We start from the raw sequence: 19,027 nt of genomic DNA on the forward strand, positions 1-19,027 counted from the left end.
TGGTACAGCCTGCTTTAGACTCAGTCTAGAGAGGACGATCATCAGCCTAACGCAGAATACACGGCTCGTGGAACAGCCTTGGTGCACTGCCACTAGCTTCCTAATCTATACGATGTTGCTACGGGGGTTGTTCGGAGCTCTATCCCCTTTCAACTCATTTCACCCATTTCGCCGTACTTGGCCATGGAATCTCGACGTTTGCTAGCAAAGGTATCTATATCAGTGACGAAGCCGTCTTAATCCACCGAAGACCACCACACCATTCTTCCATCCTGAAATTGCCTGAACATGGCCATGCTTATTCCATTATCATTTCTGTTTGTTTTTGCACTGGCAGTACAGTCACAAGATTTGCTGCAACAATTACCGTCATGTGCTGTATGTTCAGTCAAGCGAGTGCTGTAGTCGAATCCCGCTGACATCTACACACAGCAAAACTGCTCTCGACAAGTACTCGAGCAATTATCATGCTCCGCCACAGACAAGCTCTGTCTTTGCACAGATCCTCAAGCCCTCATGCAAGGCGTGGTTGGATGTTCGATGGCCACATGCACAGTCAGCAACTTATTGTGTAAGTTTTCCTCCCCGTCAGTCTCCCAAGTCGCTCTTGAAGGTCTGATGTGAGACACCTAGCCACGCAAAACGGGACCCTGTCCTATTGTGATGTTCCAGTAAGAGATAATTCCTTGGTTATAGAGGTCGTCAGTGGTGTCTTCGGCGGTCTGGCTTTTGTATTCGTCGTCCTACGGATGTTCACACGCGTGAGCCCGTTCAAGGCCAGATTTGGATGGGATGATGGCCTGATCCTTGCAGTGACAGTATGCTTTGCCCAATGTTCCCCTTGCCCTCCGACTAATTGTGAATAGGTCGTCATGATATTCGTCACCGCCGCTCAGTTCGCTAGTAAGCCCCTCCATAGCCCCTCCTTCTCTAACACTTGACTGACATATATGTAAAGGCACGAACCTTGGCTACGGAAGGGACATATACACCATCCCACCAGACAATATCACGCCAATTCTCAAGGTGAGCATTAACTGTTCCTTGTTCCCCGGTTTACCCGTTGACACTTGGCAGTGGTTTTACGCCGGGGAATCCATGTATGATTTCTGTATCTCGGTGACCAAGCTCTCGATCCTAGCGTTCTACCTCCGAATCTTTACCGACCGAACATTTAAAAGGATGACTTATGGTTTGATGGGTGTGTGCACTGCATATCTCTTCGCGACCATCATTGCCACGATCTGGCAATGCACGCCTGTTTCGTACGTTTGGACTAGCTGGACTGGTGAAACCGAAGGACATTGCATTGATGTTTTTGTCTTGACCTGGATCGCATCGTCGATCAACATCCTTCTAGACGTTCTCATCATCCTGCTTCCGATTCCCCACCTTCTGAAGTTGACGCTGTCACGAAAGAAGAAGTTTCAGATCGTGTCCATGTTCTGTGTTGGGTTGTTGTAAGTTTCCCCATGTCTTAGATCCTTGATTCCTACTAACATTCGTGTCACAGCATTACACTTGCCAGCGCGGTACGCCTCCAGACTCTGGTTCAATTCCGTGCAACGAACAATTTTACTTGTAGGTCTTGCACAGTCCTCTTCGAACCGCGCTCTGATGTGTAACACCCCGGGCTGACCACATCCTGAACAGGGGACTATGTCGGCGTCAGCTACATGTCAATGCTCGAAGTTGACGTGGGAATCATGTGTGCCTGCATGCCTGCAATGCAATTGCTTCTACGACGTGTCGCACCTCGCATTTTCGGAAGCACGGTGGAACAGAGCTCGTATCTGCACCCACACACGGGATCGCGCAGCCGTACTCGAACCTTCCGCCACACGAACAGCCACGCGGCACAGCAAAAAAGCATTACCAAGACCATCACCACCACCGTTACCGACGTGCCAAAGGACAGTGACTCGGTGATGGAATTGGTGGAGACTGAACGAAACGACCATCGCAATGGAAATGTTGACGCAAGCTCATTTGCGACGGTGTCATCTGAGCATCCACAGAAACCACAGTGGTAGCAGACCAGGCCGCTCGAGACAGCCGCGCAGACTATTGTCCCTTGCGACGAAGACGATCATAGTAGACGACTTTGATGTGGGCGCAATTGTTCTCCTCGAAGTGCGACTCCGGCGGCACACCTCATGTATACCATTCGTCCACACCTAGTTGTTATATCCCAGGGAGAGGCTTTTGTGAGCGATTTTCAGAGACGAAAAAGAAGGAGGAAATGGTAAAATAGACAATGAAGGTCATGCCTTGCACGAATCTTGTAAAGTAACCAAGATGGTGTCTGGTTGCAATAAAAGGGCCTCGATTTTTGGTCCCAAGAAGCGTTAGGCGCCGAGGTTGATGGATTTTTGATAGACAAAACAGAACTATCGTGAGATTTACTTTTTGATGAACCTGAAACCCTCCCTAATCAAGAGATCATTAGTTCTCTCATTGCCTCTGCTGCAATGTCTGGTGCAGTCTCTCCAGCGTCTGGTGGAAGCTATAGATTGTGGTTGAGCCAGAAGAAAGGATTCTCTCTTGGTCCACCAACCGGGTACCGCCAGCAACCACCGCAGCTTTCACAATGTTGCCCTCTGAAGAGAGTTTGATCCTTCCTACTCTGTCATCAGACCACAAGATCCGAGCTTGAGATGCATCTGGACTGCATATTTCGAGTTGCCGTACACCGTACTTGCCCCACGATTCGAATTCGTCGTCGGACATGTTTTCGTCTTCGTCGTCGATTTCATCACCTAGCCCAGTGCCACTCCTGGATTTGGGTGGAGGGAGGTCCAAGCACTCTCGCAAGAAGTCAATTGCATCAAATCTCAACCTCCACGACACTAGGTCCTTTCGCACGCGCGCTACTAAAGCGTGCAGATCCTGGGTTTTCGGATGATCGTTATTCGAAAGGCATGAATCATCAGATCCTTCATAACCCTCATCGGTTAGTTGAAGGTACTGGTTTTCATAGTCGGAGAGCGGAACGAGTGAGGGGATCGTGTGTCGATGAATACGCAATTCCTGGCTGGAAGGAGAAGCTCGTCGGCAAAATATATGATACTGTTTTGGAAAGCGACCGGTTCGATCACACACATCGAAGCGAATCCCTAGAAGAGGATTGAAAGATTGGCACTCAGGACTCGGGTCCGTGAACGGGAATGCAGTCACTCCCAGAGCAAGACGATGAGTATTCGATTCGCCAATTTGATTTGAGGACGTCAATAAAAGCGGGAGATCATCCTGGATGACTTCAGCTCTTGATGGGTTTGCTTGACGCTCGAGAAGCCGTGCTTGGACCCTGGTTGAGGACAAAAGCGATGATGAAAGTAAAATGCGGCGCTGAGTGAGAGCCTGGACTGTAGATAGTTTGTCAACAGAATCTTTTAGACATCATGTAGAAGGATCCCAGGAAATAGCATACTTTCAGCTCGCACTCGAGCGATCTCGTCATCCACAGCCTCACTCGAGGTATCATGCAGGTCGGTAGTTTGAGGTGGAGATGCGGCAATAGACATCGTAGAAGGAGGGCAATGCTATATCAAAAATGAACTTGCATCTTCGAATCAATTATCTGGGTGACATGACTCTGTTGCCATCCACGCAGTTGTCCTAGCTAGTGAGTCGTGACTAAAGGCCCGAGGCCTGCGACGCGTCGAAGCGATAAGAGACGCGTCACATCTTATCGCGGATCACGTGTGGCCAGTTTTTATTGGCTTCTCTGATTGGCCAGAGTCCGGAGAGGCCAGATCTGGGGTTTTTGTCCCCATCGACGTGTCTTGGGCAATAGCCGTGCAGGGGACTTCGCAGCATCTACTTTGGCAAAGCCCTCCGTAGTACTTATTGGATCTCTTCTCCTCCATGATTCGCGTTGGAAATTCTAGAAGGAGGGGGATTTGAGGACACATTGGAATGCCGCCCCTCCTTCACCATCATTTGCCGGTCGATCGATGACTTCGAAAAGGCCAATCCCAAACGTTTCCAATTCCTGTCCCTGATCCACTAGCAGAGGACACAGAGTCCTTTTCACTTTTGCCTTCCGCTCGCCTCCTTCCACATGACTTTTAGCCGCATGGATGCCTGACTCCATCTCCGAGCCCTTTACAATTCCTCGCTACCACATCCGCTCATCCTCTACCCAACTATCTACTCCTCCCTACAACCAGTCGCAGCAGCAAGCGGACACAGCCATTGAACTGAGCAATATTCCAGCACATTCAGCCCACAGAAGCTACACTATAGACCCTACCAGTGAAAGTGAAAGCGGAGAGGAAGAGGAGCAGGATTTGGACACGGACGAATCTGAGCGCGACCTCTTAGTTGGCGAGCATCAGAATTCCCAGATGAGGCGCTCAAGATCCAAAAAGAACAAGCAGAAACGATCGCCCTCTCGCTCAGATTTGCGCATAGACACTTCTCAGAACGGTCATGCGAACGGGCATGCGAATGGGAACGCCAACGGTACCATGGACTCACATATCGAGCTCAGGCGCAAGCACGTCTCGAGCAATGACCCTGCATCTAATGTCACTCGTGTCATGAGCAGGGACGACTTTTCCTTGGACAACGAACCTCCTCCACCGACACCCCAAACTCCTGGCATGGTCAATACCAGCTTCAACAATCTCCCACCTACCGACAAGCGCAATTTCCTTTTACTAGTTCTTCTGTACTTTTTGCAGGGAATCCCGATGGGCCTTGCCTCGGGATCTGTCCCCTTTCTCCTCAAGAGCTACTTGTCGTATGGACAAATCGGTATATTCTCCCTCGCTGCATATCCATACTCCCTCAAATTACTGTGGAGTCCAATTGTCGACGCGGTGTGGAGTCGACGCTTTGGTAGGAGGAAAAGCTGGATTACCCCTATTCAAACCGTATCAGGACTTTCGATGATTTATTTGGGAGGGGGCATTGATGAAATGATGAAAAAGGCGGGTGAGAACGATGGGGGTGGTGTGTGGGGCTTCACAGGATGGTGGTTCCTCCTTGTTTTTCTCTGTGCCACTCAGGACATTGCCGTGGATGGGTGGGCGATATCACTGCTGTCGATGCAGAATATGTCTTACGCCTCCACGGCTCAGACAGTCGGCCTGACAGCTGGCTCGTTTCTATCTCACACAGTCTTTCTTGCATTACAGGCTCCTGATTTTGCTAATGCTTGGTTCAGAGCCGTGCCGAAAGAATATGGACTGCTTACTCTAGGCGGCTATATGACATTCTGGGGCTGGATGTATTTGATTGTGACTGTTGGGCTAGCTTTCTTGAAAAAGGAGGACAAGACCAATGAACGTGACGGAATTATGGAAGTCTATCGCAGCATGTGGGCTGTGTTGAAGCTTCCAAATATCCTCATAATCATTGCAATCCACCTAGTGTCGAAGCTTGGTTTTGTTACCAACGAGGCCGTGACGAACTTGAAGCTTCTGGACAAGGGCTTCGGCCAGGCCAATCTCGCCTTGGTGGTTCTAATCGACTTTCCTTTCGAGCTCAGCCTTGGATATTACGCCGGCAAGTGGTCCACTGAGTATACGCCATTGAAGTTATGGTGTTGGGCGTTTGTGGCCCGATTATTTGCTGCAGTCTTTGCTCAATTCACGATTATGATCTATCCCACCGAGGTTGGCGAGGCTGTTCCTTTATGGTATCTGCTGGTAGTTATCGCCTCACACATCTACTCGACGTTTATGAGTACAATCATGTTTGTTGCATCGGCCGCTTTCCATGCCAGAATTGCAGATCCGGCCATCGGTGGTACATACATGACGCTCTTGGCTACGTGAGTATCATTCTATCTCATGATGCAGTAGTACTTTGCTGACTGTCTCCCCAGGGTCTCGAATCTCGGAGGGACGTTTCCCAAATTCTTCATCCTCAAGTTTGTCGATGTCTTCACCAAAGCAACCTGTCTGCCGCCCACTGATCCGAGTGGGTTTCAAAAGGCTCATCCTGATGTAACACCTATCTCATCGCCTTTTAGCTGTGCTCTTGAGGGTGACAAGAACCATTGTCTGAAAGGCGGTGGCACATGCCTCATGCAGCGTGACGGCTACTACTTCACTAATATCATATTCGTTGTCCTTGGGGCCGTCTTGTTTTGGACGTTTATAGAACGGAAGGCCCTCGCATTGCAGGCATTGCCGCTGAGGGCGTGGCGTGTGCAAGGGGATCATTCGTATCATCGTGTCTCGACTGGTTGAGGTGGATGCTTGGTGACTGGAAGAAAATGATAGATTTCGTTAGCGTCGAAGCACATGTATAACCAAGGTAGAGTAGAACTAAACACTATCCACTGATCATTGTGACTCAATAGTGCTGATGACCGAGCTGGGAGCCTATGACATGAGCTCTGACAAACCATGGCCCATGGGGCCGTTCCTCCTTGCCCTCCGATCACCTCGATATATTCTCTCCCTGATTGCTTTTCCAACATCCCAACGACCTGTCATTCGAACTACGACAGTCGGCTGGTGTGATATAAGCTCTTAGTCAAGGTATGCTACACTAGCCTACACACAGCGGTTGTTCATCCATAATAACTTGGACGTGTTTGTTCCGATGAAGCAACTTCCAATGCTGCGAATCTACCATTGGCAAACTTCGACAGCTACGCTCATATCAATCCTTGGTGCCGCCAGCGGTCAAGCCATTGACCGCATCCATGATGTGAAATGAGGACATGAACACTTCATGCTCTATTGCAACCCATGATCCCTGACCTTTCGGCGTCAACTTGATATAAGAAGTGCAATCAGCATCTATCTTCCGACCATCGATCAGCCGATACCAGATAGAGCTCTGGATGATAAATGCTTCGGTTCCGCCATCCAATCCACCAGCCGGCATCCAGCACGTCTTCAAATTATGCTGTAGATCTACAACTGGGCCCTTGACTGCATTAATGAATCCAGCTCTCATGGCATGCCCTCCAAATTTGACTGCACACTCGGGCGAAAAGAAATGTAGCCAGTCTTCATCCTTTGACTCTGGGTTATCCCATGCCCGGAAGAAAGCCGGAAGGGTCTCATTGAAAGGTGAAGGGATGGCCGCCTGGTTGTCAAGTCTGTAATTGTCATTCACTGCCATGCTTTAATCTCTATGCTTGGGATAATGATCCTGACTCTGGAACCATCGCGATGAAGTAACTTTTAGCGTGGATTTTGCACCAGCCAAAAGCCTTAGGCCAGCTCCGGGGGAGGCGGTCATGATGGGATTTTCTGTTTGCATTCCCGTGAATTGCAGCATTTCGGCCGAGAACACGATATTGGTTGCATGATTTCGTATTCTCCTCTCGTTTAACGATCTTGGTTTGCTGCTGATACATTCTGGTTAGCAGTTTTGGGCTCGGGGTTTGGTCGAGAATACAGCTTCCTTCGCTTCGATTGAGGGAAGAGTCCCTGGCCAAGACGGCGATCTATGGCTAATCTGCCTTTGCGTAGGTGTCGTCGTTTATGCTCGCCAGGAGTATTCCTACGACAGCTGAGGAAATCAAGATCAACTGGTCTGTCACACCTTAGGTGAAAGGAAGCCATTGGGAGAGCTTTAAGGGCGGTTATCAATGACTGACAAGAAGCCTTGAGCTTTCTCGATCACGTTTTCTTAGTTCGAAATTCCGAATATCGGCTATGATTCAAATGGAAATCACTGGTTCCAGTGGGGACCTTATTATTAGGCACATAGACTCAACTCTTCTGTATGAAAGGCCTGAAATCAGCATCACCACTTTTAGCCCCGTTGAACCGCCGTCGACCGTAAGAGCTAGAAATCATTTTGGACCCGGTTTGACATCTGCTTTCAGAGATGAACATACCATGACCAATAATGTATGAACCGTCATCAAATGCTAAAAACAGAACTGCTTTTGCTACCTCCGCCGGATCAGCAGGTCTACCCAAAGGAATGGTATCCTGGTTTTTTGCACGACGGCCGCCTCCTTGGTGAGATGGTTGACCATAGGAGTGTCCATCAGCCCTGGGCATATTACATTGACGCGAATCTCATCTGTCACGAACACTCTGGCTCCCTCATTGATGAAGAGTTGGCAGGTAGCAGCACCTAGCCCACTGGTGCCGTCCGTCACAAACACGACTTTATCTAGAAACCGAGACATTGTTTTAAGTCTGTAGACTGAACTATTAGGTCTTGTTCAGCGTGGTAAGCTCATATCCACACTTATAAGTGTGATAGTTAGGTTGACTAAGTACTTGAAAGAGTGATTAGGCCGAAGCTTCTCTTTAGAAAGAGACTATTGATCATGTGCAACGGCGTCAAAATCACACTAGTGGCATCAGTTTTCTCGAATCGTAATCGGTTGGCTTCTATGGAGGGGAGCCGAGGCTAGTAACACGCACAGCTTCATCTTGAAGTCTGCTATTCTCTTACAGTTGGGGTGGGTCATATAATCGGCAATTATTTTACAGGTATCCAAAACCGGCGGTATCGTACGGAAATTTAAGTAGTTCTGGATTCCCTCCGGACCCAGCCTGAAGGCACACGAGGCTGTGATTCCCGCATTTTTGCTGTTCTCCGTGGGGTACAAAGCCTCCGCTACCAGTAAAGTGGGGACGGTAATCTTCGTGTAATATTTAGAATGGAAGCGGGCGTGCCAGCCATGAGCCAATTATGATTCGGTTCCTTTGGCTAAACTCGTTCGCGTTGTGGAAGCCGTCGCTTCTCTTCAATGAAGAGACAGATTTCATTGGATAGGGAGCGGCAGTATTGTTCGGAACTCGGGACCTTAGCGCAAGATGCTTTCCAGTCGCGGGTCTCGGTCTGCTCTGAACACCCAAGCAATATCAAGAAATTCTTGTGGGACACTTCTTCGTTATTGTAAGTGTATCGAAAGGAGGAAACGCGAAAACTTCGCGAAACGCCGAGTCGCTTCAAGGTTCCTGTCTTTAGCATTTACTGGGAATCAAATATCTAGATTGGCCCTTTCATGGAGTATTTAAGTGTTTGTCTATACTTTGAAACTTTTGAAATCTTCCGCTCTCATCTATTTTTCCCTCGGGGCTCTAGCTATACCAATCTCTAAAGTATATGCACTCATTCGCGTTTCAATGGAGCCTACGTCAAAGCCCCGGATTCAGGGACATGTGGAACCCGTGGGGGTAGAATCAAAAAACAACTCTATTCACATTGAAGGGGCTTCCAAACAAGCTCAACCGGAAGACGACATGACATACACGGATGATGAGCACGAGCCAAAGCTTCATGCGCGCACCTGGATTGCTCTTGCAGCCTTATGTGTGCAAAGCTTTTGCCAACTGTTTGCCTTGATGGGGTGCCCTACTATTGTATGTGTATGCTACTCTAAAAAGACTTCTTCACTCCGAATGCACTGACATGAACACAGCTCAATTCCATTGCGCAAGACCTTGGTGGGGTTGCTACGGCAAGTTGGGTGCCAAATTGCCTAGTCCTTGTGCAGGCAATCATCTGCAACATCCTATCGTCAGCATCAGAGCTTTTCCAGGCACGAAAGGCCCTGCTGGTTGTTTGCGCGACGGTTGCCTTTGTTGGTGCTGCAATTGCGCCAGGATCCCAAAGTATTGGCCGGCTCATCGCCGCTCACATACTTATTGGATTTGCTCTTGCCATTATCCCTCTCACCTTCGCAGTACCTAGCGAAATTGTACCTACCAAATGGCGTCCAAGTATGCATTCTATATCAGATTAGAAATAGAAACATATCAGCAGCTAACGCGATGATCACAGTGGCCCAAGCAGCGATCAATACAGGTGGATCCCTTGGGATGATTTCGGCGCCACTTATTATGGGGGCACTCTCCAAGCGTGACTTGCATCAGGGCTGGAGGACCTTTTACGTGAGCTTTCTAATCGAGTCCTTGAAGAACCAATCGGAAAACTAAGTCGTCCGTAGTGGATTGAGATGGCACTATAGGGTGCCTCTGCTCTGTTACTCTTCATTGGCTATAGGCCGCCAAAGAGACACACCCGCTTTGATCACCTTAGCAGCTGGCAGAAAATCAAGCAGCTTGATCTGACTGTGGCTCTAATGATAGCAATAGGACTGAGCTTATTCTTGACAGGTCTCAATGTGAGTTTCATTCTCCCAAGCTATCTGATATCTTTACGTCCCTCATCTCAGCTACTGTACTTGACTAAATCTTCGATTGGGCCTGGCCAATTACCGGCACTTGCTTGAGCAAATTACTGACTGGTGATCTCGATTAGATCGGCGGTGGTCTCTATGCCTGGGCCTCAGCACCAACGTTGGTCATCCTTCTCCTCGGGCTACTTGGACTGCTTGTTTTCTGCTTGTACGAGTGGAAAGGAACAAAGACGGGCATCTTGCATCATGAGCTGTTCAATCACAATGGGAAACTAGTTCGGACATTTGCGATCTGCCTCTGGCTTATGTTCGCTGAAGGAATCTTGGTATATGCGTTCATTGTCTTTTATCCAGTCTTGTAAGGTTGCCTCACTCTCCACGATGAAACTCACATGCTACCGATATCAACGCAGGACGCAAGCCCCTTTTCGAGACAGATCTGGTCCTTGCATCTGCACGCATCTCAGCATTCTACGGAAGCGTCGCTATTGGTAAGATTTGTTTTGGCTATGTTGGAGTCAAGCTACGGTCACTTCGTGAGGCGCTCGCAGCCGGGTTTTTCATAGCTTTCATTGGCACGGTAGGTATGGCCACGATTCAACCGAGTCACAGTACAAATTCCCTGGTCTTTGTTTCATTTGCGGGCTTTTGCACCGCCTCGGTTCTCAGCCTGGCAATTGCTGGCGCGCAGCTAGTATCACCACATAAACATTTAGCCACCGCAACCGCCGTGGCCGTCACCTCCCGAGCAATTTCTTCGACTGCCTTCACGTCAATATATTCTGCTGTGGTGGGCGAGAAATTGGACTCATATATTCCAAAGTACATTGCAACAGCAGTCACCAACGCTGGCCTCCCCACTGACTCGATCCCAGCCTTCACATTGGCTCTTACTAGCAACGCATCTGACCAGCTGGTTGGTATCCCTGGTGTGTCGGACTCGGTCATACAAGCTGGGGTTCAAAGTCTGTGGCAAGCTTATGCTGATGTCCTTCGATACCCGCTCATAATTGCGGCTCCATTTGCGCTCCTGGCAGCAGTGTCGTCTTGGTTCATCGTCGACCTCAAGCAGATCATGACTTAACACGTGGATGCGCCAGTTGAGAAGCTTCAGGCAAAAGAGGGAATTGAGAAGCTAGTGCCTTTGGTTTAGTGAGAGGATTTACTAGTTTCTAGTACACCGACAAGGTTTCAACTCTGATGCAATCTCCAGATCTTGTGTAGTATAAGCCTATCCCTCTGAAAGTTTGCCATCTTCATGCTTGAGAACATTTTGAAGGCTCACTACGCTTCCTGATCTAATAAATATGGGGAGAGGAAGCAGAGAGAATTTGAGCCATGAACTATCCGATCGAGATAATATCAGCCGCAGTTGGAATTCATCAAGATCGCGAAAAGATATTGGCTCTTAAACGTTAACTCCAATCTAGTCGCCGTACTTTAATCGACCTTAATCAGATGCAGCTTAATCTTCCTGGTTTCTCATGTAGACTGGCACAGATGCTATGGCTAGATTGTGAGGCCGAAAGCTTAGCCCTCATCTAAGCTAATAAGTATCTTGGTAGTACCGTGTGCCGTGTTTGCTGGCCCTTGACTTCATTCTGCCTCGGCGTACGATCGGCTCCCGATTTAGATAGAAATTCATGAGCTTCGGGGAAAGAGAGTTTTCTGATCAACCACAAGTTAGAACATCTGGCTCAAATCCTTTTGTCACGGCAATTTCAAGTCTTCAATCAATATTCAGGTCGACTTTAAGAAGATTGCTAATTTCCAAAGTTGTAACGATAAAAATAGACATATGGTGATATGAGCATTGCATAGTTGTATCATTCATTGTTTGAGTTCATCGCAGAGGGAACGAAAATGGCGCATCTAGAGGGCAAAGTGGTAAGCATTTCCGACTTCAGAAAATACTGTTCGCGGCCTATTGCCACCTCAATTAGGTCTCAGGTGAAATCGCAAAAATACTAGCCCCAGCTTCTGGCAGTTGCTTGTTAAGAAGACTAATAATTATTTCTGAATATAGATAGCAATAACAGGTGCTGCGAGAGGAATTGCTCTTGCAGCAGCTCAGCTTTTTGCATCAGGAGGTGCGACGCTTGCGTTGGCGGACACAAACCAGGCGGGTCTCAATGAAGCCATCAAGATACTTGGGGCAAGTAGAGATCGTAAGCACACGAGTGCTGTTGTAGACGTGCGCAACAGCAAAGAAGTCGATGCTTGGATAGCGCAAATTATCGCCAATTATGGTTGCCTTGATGCTGCAGTAAACGTAGTGGGTGTGTACCGCAATAATCAGCGACTCGTCGACGAAACGGACGAAGGCTTCGGCTTCCACAAGGATGTCAATGCTACAGGGCTTTTTCTACTGTTTGAGAGGGCAACTCCGAGTACTGTCGAAAGGGGGAGGTATTATGAGTATTCATTCTATTAGCTCCTTCTTACCTGAGAGTGTAACTGACAGAAAGTCCAATAGGTCAATGTCGCCAGCGTTGCAGGTCAGGTCGGGGCAGCCGGAATAGGAAGCTACGTTGCGAATAAGCATGCAGTCGTTAGCTTGACCAGGACAGCAGCGAGGGAGCACCCAGAACTCAGAATTAACGCAGTTGCACCAGGTGAGGCCCCAGGTGTGACAGTATGAGCTCAATGGGGGCCATGGCTTACCCAAACAAAGGGATCGTCGCCACCCCCATGGTTAAAGAGGTCGAAGAGAAGCAAGGAGGCCCTCAGATCACGACAATGCAATGCATGGACAGGCAGGCCAACCCTAAAGAGATCGCCAATACGATAGCCTTTTTGCTCTCAGATGACGCCAGTTTCGTGACGGGCGCTGTTTACAACGTTGATGGAGGAATGTATTGCTAAAACTTTGTCTTAAGTGCTGAATACATGACTAGTACTTGATTGAGGCTAGTGAAATACGAGAAGGGCCATTGGCCACTCGAGTATTGGACTCTAGCCTTGAAAAGATCTATAGCGAGGTAGCTGTTAGAATGACCCTACTATGGAACACAAGCCTTTTTCGATTACGGGATATACCTTCTTCTGCATTCCCATGAAATGTCAAGGGGCACAGCCTTGCACGTGACAATACACTTTGTGCCAAGGCTGGGCAAAATTCTGTCCCTCTCGCGGGGTTTCCTTCCAACAGGCACATATCTATGTGCATCATCAACAAATGTTCCAGGATTACAAATAATTTCCAGTTGCCACCAGTTCCCAGGTGCAAAGCGACACCCGTATCCAAAAGTTAAAAGCTCAGCATCCCGCTAGAGCCCCCGAGCAAGGATTAGAAGACCTACAACCCAGGCTATTCTCAGGACTAAATTGGGCTATTTCCCTTGATGGACGAAGGTTCTGTCCAAACCAGGAACTTCTGGTGAACAAAGGGTCGCCTACCATCTCCAGATGCTAGCCCTGGGCGGGGATTTGAAAGAATATCTTAATAATCGCCCCCGGAACCACGAAAGAATAGTACACGACGAGAGCGGCCAGAATGGCACCACTCGCGCATTCCCACTCGCACTCTCCAAGCAGATCGTCCGAACACAACGCACCATCATCGCCATCAACTACTGTCACCACTCCAGATCAGTCACCTGGCGCCGACGATGATATCTGGGACACATCATCTGACCATCAGCCTCCCCACTATGGCAGCAACGATAACAACGCCGTCGTTGACCAAGAAAACTATCCCGACCGGCAAGGTCTGTCTCAAAGAGGGCCAGACCTGATTCTCTCGGAACTTCCAACGTTGCGCCGGCAGCACATGACCTCCGGGTATCGCGAGGGTCTAGCCATTGGGAAGGCTCAAGTCATGCAGCGCGGGTTCGACGAAGGCTATCCGTTTGGTGTCGATCTAGGGCTTCGTATCGGAGCTGTGCTCGGCGTGCTCGAAGGTGCACTTGCCGCGCTGAAGAAGGCCTGTGCCGCAGGTCAAGGTCCAGCTGCAGCCAAGAGAGGCCGACGACCGTCCTCGTCGTCAGGAAAATCACCTGCAGTGGTAGCCCCAACCCCCTCCACAACAACCACAATAGCGGCCCCGAAGCCTTCAACTCCAAGAGGTGATGAATTGCGCTCGTTCTTGACCTCGCTTTACGCACGGGCGCAGGCAGAGCTGAGGATCTCGGAGTTGATGAAGGTTTTAGACGATGAGAAGGTTGCGAAGCTGGAGCCGGGAGACCCTTTGCCCCCAGCAATTGACGGCGTGGTATCGCATTGGGAGAGGATCGTGCTGAATGGTGCATTTGAGCCGCTGTCATCGTTGGACGATGTCTCAGCAGCGCCTGTGGAAAGCAAGGCGGTGGAGCAAGAAGGCACTACAGCGCTCGCTGTACAGTCTGGGGCCACCAGTGAGCTGGGAAATTTGGTCTCTATCAAATTTTAATGGCGTAGGCTAGGCCGCATGGAAACACAATTTTCTTGCGGATCTTATTACGCATGAGCAGCTATTGCTTTAACAATAGCTGCCCAGAAGCCATCGAAGTAATGCGGGCATCGCTTCAGAGCTGTGGCTGACAAAGCACTGCGTGCCGCGGCAGCGAGGTCAGCTCACTATTAACGCTGTTCCGCAGATCGACACCGCGAACGCTCTCTTGGCGATGGTAGGATTCCCCCATTCAGCCAAAGAAAATGGGAAAAGGATGAAAGCCGTGCTCGAGTTAGTGCTAGAAGTTGGGCTTTTCAGGATGCGTGCATTTCGTTAGGTATCGGCCGGCTCTGTATGCACTTCCAAAAGCTTCATGGCGAGTACAGATCGTCCCTACGCATTCTCGCAGATATTGTTCTGGACTAGTAGACATAAAAACCTGAATACGGTAGATATTCGGTGTGCCATGTCATTCAAGCCTCGAAAACCGCTCTCTTGCACCCTCTCTTGTTCGATCAAGGAATGCAGAATAGTCGCCCCTCGTGTTTCTCTCCGCTTCAGACACCGCATCACCCAGTTTACCACCTTCCGCCCCGAGACCAACGCCTGCGACATACACATCTTGGCTGATGGGTGCCTTCATGCCTTCTCCTGAAACGCCTAGGCCCTGCCCAGCGGTATAACCCATTTTGCTAAGCAATGATGCGCCCTTCGACTGTACAGGTGGCGTGGATTCATCTTCTGATGAGGCTTTAGAAGACTTGGCAGCATTGTTTCCTCCAACTTGCTCCCCTCTCTTGTTGACAACGCCATAGATCTTGCGTCTTTCCTTGGCGCGGTCGCGGTATTGTGGACCTATTGCAGTGGTCTGCTTTTTCAGGTTGTGTTTTGCTAGTTTGTAATTTGCTTTGACAACCTTTGCCTCGTCCTGCAAGTTTTGTCGGTGAAGCTCGCTCAAGCGCTCGTGTCTGTTGACCTCTGCAGCCGTGGAGAATTGCCGCATGCACAAGTAACAGCATTGTCTCTCGGGATCGGCAAAAGATTGAGATGGGGGAGCAGAGCTTGTTTCTGAGCTTGTGTCGTTATCCCTCGCGGCCTTGTGTCCAATCCCATGAAGCTCGGCGTGTCGATTACTCCAGAATTGTAGGTGAGATGGTGCAGGTTTCTTCGTGCCTGCAGCATCAGGTTCAATCTGGGCTTTTCTTTTCTTGTTCTTTTCTGCATCTTTACCAGATTTGGCACTAGTCCCCACCGTGGGATGGGTAGAAGAAACAATCGGATCTGATACCTTTGACTTGGACATATTTATAGGCAACTCCGCCACATATGCATTTTCGTCCCAGTACGCGAGCTTGAATGACGAATTACCAGCCGGACTGAAGGTGAAACGTTCAGTGCCTGTGGTTGGGTTGGGAACTGGTACGAAGACACCAGCATGAATGTAGCTGACCAGAACCTGCTTCGAGGCAATAGTGAAGCGTTCGAAGGAGTTGTACCTGATCAATGCAGCTTGTGCATCTTCAATAGAAGCATACTCTGCGAACCCATATCGCCAACTATCGTTGCTGCTTCGATCTCGAACTAGTAAGACTCTTCTTAGCGTACCCTCTTTAGCTCCAAGGTTTGCGTTTCCCGTAGTTGAGGCTACTTTTGCACCTTTCTTGGCGGATGTCTGGTCTGGTTGAGTTGAAGGTGCAACTGGTTTATTTAATTTGGCGACGCCTTTAGCCAGCAATTCCTCGCTGACAGAGGACTCGAGCCCACGAAGAAGGAGAAACTGAGATGGTGTGTTATCTGGAGACGCATCATTATCTCCCACGTTTCCAGCTTTTTCTACGACTTCCAAGTCAACATCTGAGAACGTTAGCATCAAAAAGGGCTTTCCTCCAAATCGCAATATCTGCATACCTGGTTTAGGAGTTTGACATCTGAAGCAACGGTTTCGGGTGGCGAAGTTATTGATTCGGCACTGCAGAGTCAGTAAGAATACGTGACAGAGAAATTCCGGACTCACAGAAGGACAGATCCAATCTGCATCATCGCTCCGACCGGCTTCTTTTCTCTCCCGACTAAACGCTATACGCACTCTGGAAGCATCTCTACTTGACTTGATATCACCGTAGAGATAAACCATAGGATGATTTTTGTCCATGAATTCCTCGGCATCTTGTAGGGTAGGAAAGCGAAGAAAGCCAAACCCTCGCGATTGTCCTGCATGCGTTAGAAACCTGCCCCCAAACCTATGGTGTTTCGGACTTACTGGATTGGCGGTCTCGAATGATACGGATATCATCTAGTTCTTCGACACGATAGTGTTGTTTTAACTCGGAGGCGATCTGTCCAACAAGCCCAAACTCTTAGCCATTTGTCACAAATTTAACAAGCACCAAGTAAAACCACCAGCAGTGCTTGTCAAGAAACATCAGACAGGATTGATCGAACATCGTTCTCAGTCAGGTGTGCAGCCAGGCCCTCCATTATGATCTCCTTGCTAGGCTTGCCACGACTTGGAGGTCTCTCTTCTGAAGGCGAACGGCCTCGACCGCGGCTCCAGCTCCGACTCCGACTCCGGCTGCGGCTGCGGCTGCGGCTGCGGTAATCTCGTCGAGGCTGTGGGTCATCTCGATCATAATATTGTCGAGCCAGGTGAGGTGAAGGAGACCCGTGGTCGTCTCTGTGAGTTTCATATCTTTGGTCGCGTCTCTCGCGACTGTAGTCGAGATGTCGACCAGGACTTGAGGCGCGGCCGCGGATGTGAAATTCTTTGCGGGTAGGACCATTCCGAGGACCAGAAATATCTTTGCAGATCACATCAGTACATGCTCACTCGTACAGCACCTCTTTCTGAACTATGGATTACCATGCGGAGGACTTCGTCTGGAATGAGGGGAACTGTATCTACGGTTGGGAGATTGAGACGGGGGGCGATCGTCGTAGAAATCGTCGCGTTGGTGAGATTGCTGTGGTCGGTAAGACTGTTGGTGATGGCCACCACGCGACCGATAGGACGACATGATAGCGATCCCACTTGGATTGACTCGCATTCATGGGAAGTACTCGTTTGTGCGAGGAATAAAGTGAAGGTCGTTCGTGCGATGATCTTCGGATGGAATTAGCTGCTATGGATAAATCTCGGCAAGTCAGCTCATCACGTGGTAATATCAGTGGGTCTAGCCCAGCTCACCCAATAATAGCCCAGTGTCTCCGTCTAACCACACTCCCTGCGCTCACCAAACAATACTCTTGATTACTTCTTTCGAGATATCACTAACTTAACTTAACCAGAGATGATTACTGAGATACTGGGTGAGTGCTTGGTTTGTACGGTTGTTCCAATATTTTTGAGGTCGGAGCACCTAGGGTACACCGGGGCATGAAAGTGATGGTCAAAAGCCCCTTTGTTTCTCGCCTCATGTAGTCCAGCATCGTTGCAAAGATCTGCGAGGAAAATCTAGCAATGTGTTCAAAAATCTATTGTTATGATTCAGGTGAAATAGACAACCTTAAGAGATACCCAGCCGAGCACATGGCCACATCGTCCTCCTTGCTTTACGACCAAATTTAAGAGCCGGATTACTGACAGACAGAGCGAGCTTCTATGGCTCAGTTGGATCCAAAGAGGCGCGCATTGTTGACTTGGATCGCAATATCAAGTCTATCCTTATAGTGAATAGGACTTTCTCAGCGCTCGTCCACCCCGGAATTCAGCCTTCGAGGGTCTATCATCCTCCCGTATACACGTTTATCATTACACATGCTAACCACACTGACTCTATTGCTCTTAGCCCCATATGGTATCAATTGATTTCCATATTCCCCAATGGATCTTCTACATAAATGGAAGTATTGAACTCCCGAACCTTGTTGTCAATCCCCCATTGCCTGATCATATCAAAGTTGCGACACGTACGAATCACCTTCCCTACCGCCAGCGCTTTCTTCTGCGTTCTGTCCCAAACCCATGGGAGGGGAGTGATATCTGACGAGCACATAATATTCTGACGAATCATATCAATGCAGTGATCGAGATGCGGCATGTCCATCAATGGCTCCTCGGGATCTGGTACGCCATCCCACCACAGACGTCGTCGAACGGCGTTCTAAGAATGTGATTAATTGGCACTCAACAACTCAGGCTCGTATTTGATTAGAATGAAGCTTTACGCACCAGACAATGTAGCTCATGGAAGACATCCAAGGTTACAGCGTAGTATCCGGGATCGTTTCCAATCGGAACGGTTCTGTTGGCTAACTTTGCAGCGTCTGCCATCGGAATTCTACTAACACCAACTGTTTTGGTGTCAGCATCGGTTTGAAACCGACCTTAAATTGTGAGCAATTGAGTCAATCCTACAATTATAAAGATCACGCCAGATTTCATCCTTCTCTGGTGTAGGCTTCCCCATGTAGGGGGATTTATCATGTCCGAATCCGCTTGTCGTAACTACGTCCTCATATGCAATTGCAGGAATTGCAGGAGCTGATGATTTCAGCGTCAGCAAAAGGCAACAATGAAGACTCGCTCTCGGTGCAGTCAATGCTTACAGAACATTTGGTGTACAAAATCCTCTCGTGTT

The 19,027-nt window shown here is 49.0% G+C and overlaps 9 protein-coding genes across 9 annotated transcripts; 5 read left to right on the forward strand and 4 right to left on the reverse strand.

Annotated features, from left to right (window-relative positions):
* Positions 1–516: 516 nt before the first annotated feature.
* A1O9_06374 (uncharacterized protein) lies at positions 517–1,464 on the forward strand (the record flags this gene model as incomplete). The annotated part of the gene is made up of 3 exons (XM_013405584.1): positions 517–571; positions 634–858; positions 959–1,464. 3 exons carry the CDS (start codon positions 517–519, stop codon positions 1,462–1,464), a joined length of 786 nt encoding a protein of 261 aa, XP_013261038.1.
* Positions 1,465–2,454: 990 nt separating this feature from the next.
* On the reverse strand, positions 2,455–3,524 carry A1O9_06375 (uncharacterized protein; the record flags this gene model as incomplete). The annotated part of the gene is made up of 2 exons (XM_013405585.1): positions 2,455–3,389; positions 3,431–3,524. 2 exons carry the CDS (start codon positions 3,522–3,524, stop codon positions 2,455–2,457), a joined length of 1,029 nt encoding a protein of 342 aa, XP_013261039.1.
* Positions 3,525–4,082: 558 nt separating this feature from the next.
* A1O9_06376 (uncharacterized protein) lies at positions 4,083–6,203 on the forward strand (the record flags this gene model as incomplete). The annotated part of the gene is made up of 2 exons (XM_013405586.1): positions 4,083–5,782; positions 5,837–6,203. 2 exons carry the CDS (start codon positions 4,083–4,085, stop codon positions 6,201–6,203), a joined length of 2,067 nt encoding a protein of 688 aa, XP_013261040.1.
* A 427-nt stretch (positions 6,204–6,630) lies between these two features.
* On the reverse strand, positions 6,631–7,089 carry A1O9_06377 (uncharacterized protein; the record flags this gene model as incomplete). Its single annotated transcript, XM_013405587.1, has 1 exon — positions 6,631–7,089. A coding segment is annotated over one exon (459 nt), but the record flags the coding sequence as incomplete, so codon positions are not given.
* Positions 7,090–7,867: 778 nt separating this feature from the next.
* On the reverse strand, positions 7,868–8,113 carry A1O9_06378 (uncharacterized protein; the record flags this gene model as incomplete). The annotated part of the gene is made up of 1 exon (XM_013405588.1): positions 7,868–8,113. One exon carries the CDS (start codon positions 8,111–8,113, stop codon positions 7,868–7,870), a length of 246 nt encoding a protein of 81 aa, XP_013261042.1.
* Positions 8,114–10,664: 2,551 nt separating this feature from the next.
* Positions 10,665–11,162, forward strand: A1O9_06379 (uncharacterized protein; the record flags this gene model as incomplete). The annotated part of the gene is made up of 1 exon (XM_013405589.1): positions 10,665–11,162. One exon carries the CDS (start codon positions 10,665–10,667, stop codon positions 11,160–11,162), a length of 498 nt encoding a protein of 165 aa, XP_013261043.1.
* Positions 11,163–11,941: 779 nt separating this feature from the next.
* A1O9_06380 (uncharacterized protein) lies at positions 11,942–12,943 on the forward strand (the record flags this gene model as incomplete). Its single annotated transcript, XM_013405590.1, has 4 exons — positions 11,942–11,965; positions 12,105–12,473; positions 12,555–12,693; positions 12,753–12,943. 4 exons carry the CDS (start codon positions 11,942–11,944, stop codon positions 12,941–12,943), a joined length of 723 nt encoding a protein of 240 aa, XP_013261044.1.
* Positions 12,944–13,574: 631 nt separating this feature from the next.
* On the forward strand, positions 13,575–14,468 carry A1O9_06381 (uncharacterized protein; the record flags this gene model as incomplete). The annotated part of the gene is made up of 1 exon (XM_013405591.1): positions 13,575–14,468. One exon carries the CDS (start codon positions 13,575–13,577, stop codon positions 14,466–14,468), a length of 894 nt encoding a protein of 297 aa, XP_013261045.1.
* Positions 14,469–14,919: 451 nt separating this feature from the next.
* A1O9_06382 (uncharacterized protein) lies at positions 14,920–16,356 on the reverse strand (the record flags this gene model as incomplete). Its single annotated transcript, XM_013405592.1, has 1 exon — positions 14,920–16,356. One exon carries the CDS (start codon positions 16,354–16,356, stop codon positions 14,920–14,922), a length of 1,437 nt encoding a protein of 478 aa, XP_013261046.1.
* Positions 16,357–19,027: the final 2,671 nt, after the last annotated feature.

Source organism: Exophiala aquamarina (genome assembly GCF_000709125.1).
Source record: "Exophiala aquamarina CBS 119918 chromosome Unknown aczIA-supercont1.4, whole genome shotgun sequence".
NCBI classification, from domain to species: Eukaryota; Fungi; Ascomycota; class Eurotiomycetes; order Chaetothyriales; family Herpotrichiellaceae; genus Exophiala; species Exophiala aquamarina.